Consider the following 13,817-nt stretch of genomic DNA (forward strand, 5'->3'; position numbering starts at 1 on the left):
CCACCAGGATCTTATGGGAGTTTGTTGTGGCCAAATAACTGAATTTCCTGCCGCTATTGCAGTGATTTTGAGTTAAATACACAAATAATCCAGAAAGTCCATGACTGGGCATTCTTCTGTGGAAGTATTCCGGTAATAAGCGAAAATTGCAACCAGAAATCCTTGAAATTGCATGACCTTGTGAAAATGCAACATGCTGCAAAATGGGAGTGTAAGATAAAAAGAACACTGACACGTGTAAATGAAGCCCTCATGTCTAAGCATAAATAATCATAAATGTGGATACATGTGGATCTTTATGCTCACAGAGAGGTGAACCACGGAGTTCCAGGCAGAAGCCAGAGTAGAGTTGAGTTAGATTTATAGTACAGTTGAGTTAGAGTACAGTTGAGTTAGAGTAGAGTAGAGTAGAGTTGAATCAGAGTAGAGTTGAGTTGAGTTGAGTTGAGTTGAGTTGAGTTGAGTTGACAATGTGAAGCAGCCTTGCTTTAAAACTGCTTGTTTTTCTTGATGCTTTAAAGTTAGATTCAGCAAAACACCACAGCTATGTTCCCAACACAAACCGAGAAATAGGGAGGACATAAGAGAGATAGAGAGAGAGAGAGAGAGAGAGAAAAATGAAAAAGAGAGAGGAAGAGAGGGTGAAATAAAGAGGGAGCAAGTGAGAAACACAGAGAACGTGTGTGTGTGTGTGTGTGTGTGTGTGTGTGTGTGTGTGTGAGTGAGAGAGAGAGAGTATGTGTGTGTGTGTGTGTGTGTGTGTGAGAGAGAGAGAGAGAGAGCGAGAGCACCCAGTGTGGTTATGTTTGATGTTTGTTTAACTGTGGCCTCTTCCTTCATTGGCAGTAACTGAGCTACTGAATGTTGCCAAATGCTGCCCAAGCCTCCTCATTCCAGCACTAGCTTTCCTCCTCCTCCTCCTCCTCCTCCTCCTCCTCCTCCTCCCTTTCCAGCCCATGACCTCTGACCCCTGCTCTGCCCACCCCTCTGGGGCAGGGGGGCTTTTGCACGGCCGTGCCATCATCCAGAGGCACTGACTCGAGAGAAGTAGCAGCGGCATGCCAGTGGAAAAGTGGCACGGGGTGGCACAGGGCGTGGACGATGGGCAGAGGTACGGGCTGTAGCAGCGAGGGCAGAGTGAGGGGCTGGCACCGGTCCAGGAAAGACTGAGTCTCCAGCAGTGGCAGCCGCGGGCGCTAGTGAAAGTGTTTAAAATAAGACATAGCTGAAGAGCCAAACAAGCAGTCGGAGTGTTCCCTGGATGAGCGTCTCTGAGGGCTCAGAGCCACCGCTGTTGTTCCAGCGCCACCCCCAGAGCTCAGCCACGCCGCGCCGCTGCCAAGCCCTTCCGCCAGATTGAGAAATAGAAAGAGAAACACTCGTCCTTTCAGGGGAACGAGGGAGCGTCTTTAGCTTTCGTTTTCCCCCCAGAGCAATCTGAGGACACATGTGGGGAAAGTACTTTATCTGCTTATCTGAGATCAGATTTCCTCATTCTCTGTTCTCTCTCTCTTTCACTCCCTCTCTTTTCCTCTGTGTATCTGTCTGACTCACTCTCTCCCTCTTACTCCTTGTGTGCTTCTCATCTCCCTCTCTCTATTCCTCTCTTTCCTTCTCTCTCTCCCTCTCTTTCCTTCTCTCTCTCTCCCTCTTTAATCCCCTCCCTCTTTCTCAACTTCTCTAATTCTCTCTCACTCACTCTTTCCCCTTTGCTCTCTTATTCTATTGCTTTCTCTCTTCCCCCACTTTCTCTAGCCCCTCCCGCCCTCTATCCCTCCCTCTCTCTCCCTCTATCCCTCTCTCTCTCTCTCTCGCTGTCTCCCTCTCCGTAGAGAACAGCAGGTTTACTCTCCTCCTTGCATCAGTTGGGGCAGAGCCACACCCCTTTCCTGCCCTGCTCAGGCAGTGGTTTTTAGGGGAAGTCCACTCGCAAAGACACTCATTTCACACACCGAGAGTATCACGGCACCTCTGAGCTCAAACACACCGGCACCTCTGAGCACAAACACACTCATTCACTCACTCACTCACTCACTCACTCACTCATACAGACACTCGCACGTGTGAACATTCACACACACACACAGCGTGGGACAAAGCGGACCCCAGAACCTTTCGACTCCCAGAAGGATATTTTTAACCAGAGGCCCCGACTCGCCGACAAGCCAGCCTGAGCTCCTGCGTGTTGTAAGGATGGCCAGCTCCAAGTCCTCCCAGACCACGCGCAACGTGCTGATCGCCTGCCTGGCTCTCTGGTCCATCATCTCGCTCATCATCATCGTGGTGTGGGCCACCTCCCCGGACATGAAGGGAGCCGGCCAGTGCCGTCAGGAGCTGCAGACCCTCAACGAGAAGCTGGAGGGGGCCAAAGTGATGTGGACCAAGGACCGGCGGGCCCTGGAGGCCCTGGTCAGGCAGGGCTGGGACAACCAGACGCTGCTGCAGGGCCAGATCGACGAGTACAAGGAGACACTCAGGCAGCTCAACGTGTCCCTGGATGACTGTCGGCAGGAGAACGTGAGTATGGTTACAGAATCCGCCCCCCCTGCCCTAAATGCCTTTCTCAGGGGGAGCCCAGTGGATGGGTGTTTAGATCTCCCTGAGTTTTATTTTCCTTTGAATGGCTCCGTCTGTGTCTGTTTGTGTCAGTGAAGTTTGTCGGTTTCGAGCGGCATGTTTATACAGGGTTGTTCCTGGTAAAGAGATGTGCTTGCCAGTTGCCTTGAAGTCACTCCCTGTCCTCAGGTCCTCAGGTCCTGTTCTCGCTCCGAGAATCAGGTTCAGTGGAGAGCTACGGTTTCTAACTCTGGATCTCTGTCTCTAGTTTCGGTTTTGTTTCTGTGTCAAAGTGTAACAGAAAGTCCTCAAGGATAGCAGGAGAAAAGCAGATAGCACATAGCTTTGGGGGAGGATCTGGCATAGTGTGGTGTCAGGTCAGGGCCCTATTTGCTCTGGAACCATTACCTGACTGGCAAGTAAGACTACTTCTGATAAAAAAAAATATGCTTGTAAGTTTCCTTTGATAGTATCCGTTATTAGGGATATGACATGTCCCCCAGTAGTATATTTCACTGTCTACCTTTCAGAAGAGTTTAATGACAACTCCAATCCCAATCTGGCACAAATATGTACATCAGGGTCAAATCTGATTCAAAGTCAAATGCCAACAGGCGCCTAGACTATTCCTGCTTATAGCTTTCCTTGGTTTCAGTCCTGTATGAGGGACAGTATTAGGGATGTGAAGTACCCCACTCAGTCCTGTACGAGGGACAGTATGAGGGGTGTGAAGTACCCCACTCAACGGGATGGACTCTCAATGGAGACTCCAGAGGTTTCAATCTCAGCAGGTTCATTTTTCCGTTTACCCAACAATCAAGGTGACCACAGACCCGCTGTATGCAAATCCAGCCGTGGCAGATATTAAAAGCAGCTCTATCCAGCTGGAGTGGGCGTGGAGGGGGGCGCTCTCTTCCTGGAGAAGTGGGAGCCTTGAAGCACACAGCCTCTTCACCCCCAAAACCTGTCTGACACAGAGCCATGTTCAAGCGTCGTCCTTCTTCCCGAATGCCCATGACATCGACCTTATGTCAACAAGTATAAATATGCCCGCCGAGCATTACACTAAAAGACTGTTATTTTCAAAGGCAGCTCTCATCACCATATGAGGAGGTGGCTGAGAACATGCCTGCACTCTCTCAGAATCAAATATGCGATACGGGGCACTGCTTGGCATGGCTAGCCCGCCGGCTGGCTACAAACACACACTCCAGTCAGCGTCCTGACGAAACACACACACACACACTCATACACACAGACACACAAACACACACTCATACACACAAACACACACACACACACACACACACACACACACACACACAGTCTCATACACACAGACACACACTCACTCATACACACAAACACATATACACACAAACACACACGGTTTGGTATCCCCGTGTTTTGATTAGTCATTCAATGACAGCATTGTGTTATTTTCCCTCCTCTCGCAGGTCCTGTTGAATGTGAACATTACAGCACTGGAAAATGAGATTGAGATGCATAAGGCCATTGAGGCAAACCTCACAGCACAGAACTCCCTGCAGAAAGGTAGGAAAATCTCAGTCAGACTGCCTTGCTGCCTGCTCATTGGCTACTCGGAGAGGAGGACTTGCTCACTGCTGGTATTCTTAGATGCTTTCCCCCATGTAACCATAGAAACCCTAGTGCAGAAAAAACAAATACAACAGGATTCATTTAAAAATGAGTTTACACTATGGATGGGGCTTGTAAACACAATGTAACACTGTCAGTGTTAGGGGTTATGCAACTTTTAGCTTGCCGGTTTGTTCAAACTCAAGTTTAGCTCGCTGCTAATATACCTTCTGTGGGAGAATCTACTCTGGCTGTTCTTTTCTCAGTCTAATGTTAATCTAATATTAAAAAATAAGCTTGCCTAGAAAAAGTCATGCCTCAAATGAATTTAAGCCATGGTGCATCTCTCATCTGTGAATCTCTGTTCTTATATTCAAAATTTCACATTAAGATTTAAATGTAACATTGAAGACATAAACCACATTGCCCTTCAAATTCAGTGTGAGGTCTATTTCGCCAGTGCAGATAATAAGACCACATGCCCTTAATAATTGACAGCCTCTAAAAGTCTCTTCTCACTCTGTCTACAAGCTTTGCATTCAGCTGACAAGTGACTCGTAACTGGGCATAATGCCCAATCCATCCATGATTCCTATAACAGTAATGTGTTCCAGTGATGGGGTTTAAGCATTAGTAGGGATCAGATTTGATCAGGCTTAAATGTGATTGAGTTCCCTTATTAGTGTTCAAGCATAGAATTGAGTTGAGATTAAGGTTAAACAGAGTAAGGTTTAAGACTTTAATGTGATGGGGTTCAGGAAACAGAGTAAGGTTTAAGACTTTAATGTGATGGGGTTCAGGAAACAGAGTAAGGTTTAAGACTTAAATGTGATGGGGTTCAGGCATCAGTGTGGATCAGACCATCACAATAAACCCTTCCTCTTCTCACGTCAAACCCTAAACCCCAATATCTAAATCCCTTGACATTAAACCATTAAAGCCAGCTCCTCATCACATTAGCTTACTCCCACACCTGCAGGTTTGTGTAGATCCCAAGCGCTGATGAGGAGGGGAGATTTTCCCTTCACATCCCTCCCCGCTGAACGGTTACAGGAAGTGGAAAGCTTCTGAACCGAGCCGATAGGAAAATCACATGGGCTAAAGCCTGAGGTGTGACACCCACTGGTGTCACAACCCCAGGCGGTGTTTCAACAGCCACCTCTGAGACCAGCAAGCACATAGAAAATGCATGTTAGCTGGTAGGCTGCTGGGGATGTTGGTTTGGAATGTAAGCTTGCTAGCTGAGCATGTAGCCTGGGAGCGCTAGTTAGAAGTTTTGGCTATGGATGTTGGATGATAGCTGTGAAAGGCTAGCTAGGGATTTTTTGGCTATTAATCTTATCCTGGGGTATGATCTGGGCTGGGGCTATCCTGTGCGAAGAGCCTCCACAGAGCTATATGCTGTGGTTAATGGCTTGAGAAAACTACTCCATGATGATGGAAGTGATGTTGACGTGACTCAGCCTGAACAACAGCCAGCCAACTCCCAAAATAGTCCCTTCACGTCACGGAGCCTCGTGTGGAGCTCAGATTGATAAGGAATCCCAGACATTGCCTTATAAGCAGAAGCCTTTATTTAAATCCTCATACATTCCTCTGACAAAGCTACAAAAAAACACTCAAAAATGTAATTGTTGCTGCGGCAACCCAAAACAATGACAAGTGAGAAGCATTTGAAGATGATAGTCATTATAGTAACTCTCATGGGAGTTAATTACTCTTTATTTTAAATGCTCAAAGTTGACTTATCTTTCCATCTACCCTAAGTTTATTGCCAAAGGAAGAGCCATCGGGATTTACATGAGCTATGGTGGCTTTTAGTTTACAAAGCCGGCTTTGTTATGGTCAGTAGGCTACAGATGATCTGATCTAATCCACAGTTGCCTTATCAAATTACAAAAGATTTGTTTTATGGTAGGGTCTGTATTTATCCATCAAACCGTTATCATCCATACCTCTTCCAGTTAGAATACATATTCATGATATGATGTGTATTTCTGTTATCATTCCAGCTCAGGATATGATTTGCACCATGATTTGTTGTTGATGTTATGATTTGTGTTGATGTTATGAACTGCACTGATTTCTGATGTCTGTTTGATTCTCTTGCGGAGCCAGTGTGTGTGCCAATGTAATGATCTGTGCTGATGTTCTGATCTGCACTGATGGTATACGACCTGTGCTGATATGATTCTGTGCTCTGGTCCAGATGACATAAACTGTCTACAGAGTAACCTGACCATGAAGCTGCATGAGCTGGACGCTTGTGAGGCGCTGAGAAACGCTGCCGTCAGCCTGCAGACTGCAGCCGAGAAGCAGACTGCCGCCTGCCAGGCCAGCAAGCATTACGTACAGACACAGCTGTGAGTACTGACCAGCTAAATCACCACGACCATCAACAAGCACTTCCGCTTGTTACATGATTGACCAGACCTGACCAAACAACCCGTTACATCACCGACTAGATACAACTGAATACAGTTGTTACATCTTGATTTGACATGACCAAATACACTGCCACATCAGTGACCATTGCAACCTGCGTTTAAGATAACATTCATTTCAAGCATTGTAGCGTCCCTGCACAGAAGCCATAACTCGTTTGAATAAGTCAGCGGAGAAAAGTGAAGGCAACAAAGTGAAGGCAATCAGCCTCCAGTTTCTCTGATGGTTTAATGATAGACATTTCTCATGTGGTTAACAGTCGTTCTTAGCTGACGTCATTCTTTGTCTCTCATGTGGTCTGTTGTCGTTCATAGATGACGCCACTCGTTGTCTCTCACGTACTTTACTGTTGTTCATATTGTCATTCAGGGCTGTTATGTTCTTTAGTGGTCCTTGTGTGATTTCCTGTAATTTGCAGTAGTTATAATTCGACGTTCCTCATGTGTTCTGTTGTCTGTGTTTGCAGTGTGAAGTGTCAGTCGGAGGTCCAGAAGGAGGAGGCTAATCAGCAGGAGCAGCTCCCCGGCTCTGGTGCGGCTCCTCTGGGCCCGTACAGCGGACCCCTGGGCTGGGCCCTGCTCTCCGCCCTCCTCCTGGCTCTGATATCATGTGAGTCTGCGGCTGCCACACACAACCACACCACACCACACCACCACAGAACACCACAGTGTGTGTGTGTGTGTGTGTGTGTGTGTGTGTGTTTGTGGGCATGATTGCCAGCTTTAGGGATGTGTGTGTGTGTGTCTGTGTGTGTGTGTTTGTGTGTCTGTATTTGTGTTTGTGTGTGTGTGTGTGTGTGTGTGTGTGTGTGTGTGTGTGTGTGGGCATGACTGCCAGCGTTAGGGAAGAAGTGTGTCTGTGTGTGTGGGCATGACTGCCAGCGTTAGTGATGTGTGTGTGTTTGTGTGTGTGGGCATGACTGCCAGCGTCAGGGATGTGCGTGCGTGTGTGTGTGTGTGTGCTAAAGCTAACGCAGGCTCATGTGTTACAGGAGTGTGAAGCGCGCCATGGTGTTGGTGATTGGGTACATAGCCGAGTGCAACACTGTTGTCCAGGAAGTGGAAGAGGAAGAGGACCCCAGACTGGTGCAGGATGAACGCATCACCTGCACCAGACGCACTGCTGTAAATTATAAACATAGGGGTGGGAGGAATATCAGAGGAGCTGTGTTGGCGCTATCTTCTCTGGTGTACACTGTTTAGATTTATCTTTATCATTCAGTGGAACGCTGGGGATGGTTCCACAGTTCTTACATTTGGGGTTTTTCTGAAGTCAATAAGAGCGGTTTTACTGTAAGTAACAATAAGGAAAACAAGCGTTTCAGGATTATAACTAAGAAGCATTAAATACATGAAAAGCTGATAATGTGTGGTAATTGCTATGACGCAGAATTGTGTTTATATTTTTCCCCAGTATTTATTTGTGTGTTTGAATCAAATGCAGTATATTTACTTATAGTATATACTTATCATTTGGCTCCCTTGGCAATATGACAAAATTGCGCACATTTCCCAGCAATTAATGAATGCAATGAAAAAGAGAAGACATAATCACTAAGCTTATGTTTTATACTGGGTTTTTGTTAAAAAATGTAAAAGTTTTTTTGTTTTTTTTCAGCTTCTACTGAGGTTGTGTTTTAATAAAGATTTCTAAGAGTTGTAAATCCTTGTCTTCTGTTTCTTGAAGAACTGTTTATATTTAATATCTTTTCCTGGTATGTATGTGGTTCTGTACACTCAACGAACAACAGATCATTGGACCATCTCCAGCAGAACATCTGGGTGTGCTGTGACCTTTTGCACAAGTATGAGTGCTAAATGATTCCATATGAGTCTCTGGAATGGGAGATTAAGCAATGGCTGTGAGGAAATTGTCCCTAAATCAATTTTAATTTAATTTAGTCTTATTATATTTGTATTATACATATTACACTGCGCTTGGGTACTCAGCGATAAGTATGCAGGCTCATGCCACATGAGATCCCTCCTCTCTGAAACACGAGGGTGTTTCTCACATTTCATATTTCTTCAGGCCTTAGCTGAGGCTACTGTTTTCATATACCTACTGCCATTCTATGCCCCTTCAAAAAAAAAAAAAAAAAAAACTGTTGGAGGAAGAGAGAGAGAGAGAGAGAGAGAGAGTGGAAGAAGAGAGAGAGAGGGGGTGGAGAGAGAGTGGTGGAAGCAGAGAGTGAGAGATGGAAGGAGAGATTATATTTCTTCAGGCCTTAGCTGAGGCTACTGTTTTCACATACCTACTGCCATTCTATGACCCTTCAAAAAACCCAAAATAAATGCATCAGCTTCTCAAGTTGAACAAAAATACAGATAGACATGCAAACAAATGTCTCAGAACTTCAGAAACAGTTCAATATTTGGGGATTTCTCAAGTGCAGAAATGTTGGAGAGCAAAATGTTTACCACGCTCCCAGCCAGCTGTGCAGGCAGTAGAAGGAGTTGCATGAGCACTCCAAAGGTAGATGGGTACAAACGCAGGCTCACAACCAGGTTTCCACGTGATTGAACTACATTAGTTATTCCTTAAAACAGGCTCTTCATCTAGATCTGTGTGCTTAAGCACACACTTGGAAACAGTATGGAATCTCTGCAGTTTGTTAATGTTGAAGACGAATTAGACGCCATTGGGGAGCCTTTATGAAGACCCTGTGGCTGTAACTAACTGTGATAAATTACTGAATGGCCTATAAACAGTCAGGATTGTAATCCCTTTGATTCAGATGACGGTTATACTAACCAAGACATTAAATAATAATTGTTTGTAAAAAAATAAGAAAATAAACTAAAACTTCATCTAGAAGGGGTAAGGGACAAGAAATAAAGACAACCTACTGTGTGTGTGTGTGTGTGTGTGTGTGTGTGTGTGTGTGTGTCTGAGTGTGTGTGTGCGCGTGCGTGTATGAATTTTGATTTGTGTGTGACATATTGTTCCATAAAGTTAAGAAAAGCAACTGCAACCGGAGGAGGTTCCAGCGGAACCCTGTGAGGCGCTTCCTGATATAAAACGAAATAACTATGAAGCCTGAATCACCACCAAGCATGATGGATGGAGAACAGACTCAGTGGTGAACTTTAATAGAGGCCGTCGTTCTCAAGAGAAAACCTCTGGGAGTGGAGGCCTGAGCATGTCAGGCTGTTTGTGCATGTCCATTTCTGAAAACGTTTAGAGGAAAACATGAAGGATTTAAAGAACAGATAAATGGTTGGGAAAGATGAGAAAATGAAAAAGAATGGGAACGATCCAGTCTTTTAAAAGATATAAGTGCTGCAAAGTGCCTAATGGCACTGATTTGGCCAAGCCTCGAACTCTATGTCCCTCTCAGGAAGCTAGCGAAAGGCTGCGGAGTGAACAGGGTGAACATAACCCCAGATAAACCAGACAACCTCATCTGACGTGTGTAACAGCTCACTGCAAATCAACAGGAAGGCATGCGCTCTGGTTGCCAAGGTGACTCTGATAGCACCGTCCAAAGGATTTCTGATAAACCGAGAAATGCCGGAGCTGTGCCAGGTGAAAGCCGTCTCCCGCCCCATACCAGTCGGCTGATCCCCTGGTGTTTACAGCAGGATCCAAGTCTGCACCTGTACTGTGAAGCGTTTGAGCTACATCTGTTTCATGTGACACTTTTTTCATCAACCGTCTGTTTTGGGGTCAGGAATGTAAATAGGGTTTAAAAATAAATGGGAGTTTAGTCAAAATAATTCTGTTTGGAATAAACATATGGCATAGAGTATAGGACTTCTATGTAACATCTATTTGAAGAAAATGGTCCCACTTTAAATTGTCCTTAATATTGAGTACTTACATGAGAAATGTGCACTTTTCATGTAGATACACATTACCTCAAGTTATTAAGCCTAACCCTGGCCTTACGTATAGCATGTGACAATGTGTACTAATATAAACAGTACATAGTATTTGTTTTACTTCATTAAGCTTTGAGAACATTTTACCCAAGGGCGTTTGATATGAAGTATGCCCAAGAGAATAATGTGCCGCACTGTTGTGCCGGCAGGTAAACTTCAAAGCGGTTGTCTTTGAGGAAGCTGTAGAAACCACAGGAAATGGCTGATGGGGACAGGTCAAGCACAGCAGAGCACAGTATAAGCACATCTTACACAATACATATGTTGAACGTGTGCTGACATGACAGCCACATTTTCATACAAAACACGGCTGTCATAAATGTCCTCTTAAAAGTTCCTTTTACCAATTACATTTCTTAATACAGTACTCTTATGACATTAATTTAAATAACAATGACAGGAACTGGATACTGAATTTAGTCCTTGACATGAAATGGCCTATTTCAATTATTTCTGTATAATTTTCTTTTTTGTGCACTTAATGTCTGAGTCTTCAACATTTATCCAGACTTATTAAACTGCGAAGGTAGCTAGAGGTAAAAATGCCAGAATGTAGGTTGAAGGTTATCTGTGGTTACATCACATGGGCAGGAGTAGTTGCAATCAGCCTTACCCAGGCAGGCTGTAATCAAAACAATGTGTCTGGCCTTTCCTGTTGATCATGAATACATGCATCACTTAAGTTTAGATTTTTGGAACAAAAACCCTTGTTTAATCTGAGTTTAAACTTTCCAGTGACTTGACATATGGATACAAAAAAATGCATGCTTTCTCTGTCCCCAAAGTCACTTTGAATAAAAACCTCCTCATAAAACATGCAAATAAAAATAAACATAGGCCATCAGATTGCTTCAGTGATATTGTGTTGATAGTTTTCTCTGCTTTGGTAAAGGCAATAAGAGTTACACATATATGTATAGCTGGTCTCTCAGTAGCATGTGGGACACAACTTTAATGTACAACTTTGATGAACTCCATCTCTTTGACTGCCTGCAGTTGACCCAGTAATAGTCAGGCTGCTCTGTACTTGACTGCCTCCGTGACCTTCACTCCATTCCCAAACAGGGAGCCACATCACCAGGAAACTATTCAAGCAAACCCCAGATAGGAATGCCCAGTTCAGCTTCTTTTTTTTAAATTTTAGGTTAAAGGGAAGTTTGGCAGTAACTGTACAGTTGGGCGTTGACTTTGGGCCGGTTCATGAAGTACCGTATATGCCCAACAGGAGGTGCTAGAGGCCAGTAGAGCCGACCTCCTGACATGTTGTCCCCCCTTGATGGCCTGCCCTCTGATGGGGTGATAACTCCGGGATAATTACACCCATTTCCCTTTTAACATTTGCATGTTTGGGCACTTTTGATTCTGCGCTTGACTCTGTGTCATATGATAAACAAATCAAATGGAAGGAAATGGTTCCTTGTTCTTCTATTTTTGTCTTTCCTGTTTTCTCTCAACAGTAATTCTTTTAGTCATTGAGTGAGGACCTGTATGAATCTCTCAGTTTTATGGAGTTACAGGCATGCGCTTTAGTCTTGCAGAGTCATTGGAGAAAATGATTGCTGATTCAAGCTGCAACAATCCTGACAGACCAGCATTTGAAAACAAACGCTGTTTCAAGCCACTATCCATGTTGCTGGTTACTTCTTTCACATAACCAGTGTTGTTCATCCCAACGTCATGTTCCTCTGTTCAACTCCTGAGCGCAGGTCACCAACTGAGTCCCCAGAAGAAGTTGCACAGAGTTGCGCAGAGAGAGTAAAGATGCCAAACAGGCATTCCAGAAGTTTGCCACAAACACGCTAATAATGTGCTGACAGCACGCTGTCACCGAAACGGCACTCGAGTGGAGGTTTAGTGTGAGTGTGTATACACACTCAGCACATTGAGTTCTCACAAACAGAAACAAATATTTACCATTTTACTCCTCCTATTTACTTAGCTTAGGTGGCACTTGACTGGCCAGACTAATGGAGTGGGTTGTGTAAAGGGTTTCAGGTACAAATGTAGTCTTTTGGAGTATGGGTACTTTCCATGTTACATAATGTTATTTATGTTGTGTAAGTGGTTATTTTACTGATACATGGGCGTCTTTCTGGTTTGAAAAGTGCCGGGGGCATACAGTAGATGGGACTTTACATGACCCTACCTGCCACTGGCCTTTTGTATTTTTACCTACTTATGACTGTAATATTGAATATTGAATGTGTGTATTGCTGGTGCTGGAACATGGACATCTAAACAGATAGGAGTAACAGTTAGATAAAATGGCTGTGACATGACAAACTGGTTACAAGGCTGCCACCAGGCAGAGAGGCCTTTTCTGAGAAACCACGAGACAGAGTCTGTAAGCCTACTCTAAGGTGCTTCTGAAAGGCCACGAGAGGACACGAGATGGAGTCTCCAGGCCTTCTCTGAAAGGTTACCAAATTTCTCCGAAAAGCACGTCTCGCTACCTAAAAAGGCGAGACACCTGTTATCACAGGAAACAGCCAGCAGTATGCAAACTGTGCAACATGCAAACTGATCAAATCAGATAGAACAAAGCGTCCCGATGTGGTCAATTCTGATTTGGTAAACAAGGGCAGGGGTACAAGGAAGAAGAGATGCGATTAGATCTATTAAAAGAGTTTGAGGGGCTTTGTCCTCAAGTCTGCCTAATCGCTCTAGCCTTAAGCTTAGAGTTTTTGAGATGCTCCATGGACCAGCTCAGCAGCAGTTAACTACTCTGAAATAAACCGTTCAGTATTTTCACACCTGTTTGCCTTGAGAAGTTTCGTGAGAAGCTCTGAGAATTTTCCACGACAGGCCCTACCTGCCGACCTATTATGTCCACAACATTTGAGTTACTGAGTGGTCAGCTCCCACTTTCCGGCGAGAGTAACGTTTTTTGGGGGTTTGCTCAGCCCCGACGACCCTCATGGCCGAGAATGGCTCTCAAGGCCCGGTTTACCACTGCTCCGGTCCTGGCTGTCCCTGATCCATCCGCTCAATTCATGTTGGAGGTTCCGCAGACACTGGGGTGGGAGCTGTAATGTCTCAGAGGTCCACTAAGGACAATAAGATACATACCAGTGCATTTCTTTTCACATGGTCTTAACCAGGCAGAACGTAACTATGGCATTGGAGGTCGACAGCTACTAGCCATAAAGCTTAACTTGGAAGAATGGAGACATTAGCTGGAGGGAACTGGGATTCCTTTCATCGGATATTCCTTTATGGACAGACCAAAAGAATCCCAAGTATCTGAAGCATATCTTGGCGAAGTGTCTTAACTCTCGTCAGGCAAGGTGGTGTCTTTTTTCCCTCAGATCAATTGTGTGCTATATTACAGAC

The 13,817-nt window shown here is 44.8% G+C and overlaps 1 protein-coding gene across 1 annotated transcript; it reads left to right on the plus strand.

Moving 5' to 3' along the window:
- Positions 1–1,820: 1,820 nt before the first annotated feature.
- si:ch211-1a19.3 lies at positions 1,821–8,263 on the plus strand. Its single transcript, XM_012823189.3, has 5 exons — positions 1,821–2,517; positions 4,014–4,110; positions 6,365–6,518; positions 7,067–7,209; positions 7,592–8,263. Coding segments are annotated over exons 1-5 (720 nt in total). The 5' UTR covers positions 1,821–2,193; the 3' UTR covers positions 7,594–8,263.
- Positions 8,264–13,817: the final 5,554 nt, after the last annotated feature.

The sequence above is a fragment of the Clupea harengus genome, chromosome 10 (genome assembly GCF_900700415.2).
Source record: "Clupea harengus chromosome 10, Ch_v2.0.2, whole genome shotgun sequence".
In the NCBI taxonomy this organism is placed as follows: Eukaryota; Metazoa; Chordata; class Actinopteri; order Clupeiformes; family Clupeidae; genus Clupea; species Clupea harengus.

Coding starts and splice junctions, on each gene's coding strand:
- si:ch211-1a19.3 (XM_012823189.3), top strand. CDS start 2,194: ATGGCCAGCTCCAAGTCCTCCCAGACCACGCGCAACGTGCTGATCGCC. Junction 4,111..6,364: donor ACAGAACTCCCTGCAGAAAG/GTAGGAAAATCT, acceptor GCTCTGGTCCAG/ATGACATAAACTGTCTACAG. Junction 6,519..7,066: donor CATTACGTACAGACACAGCT/GTGAGTACTGAC, acceptor CTGTGTTTGCAG/TGTGAAGTGTCAGTCGGAGG.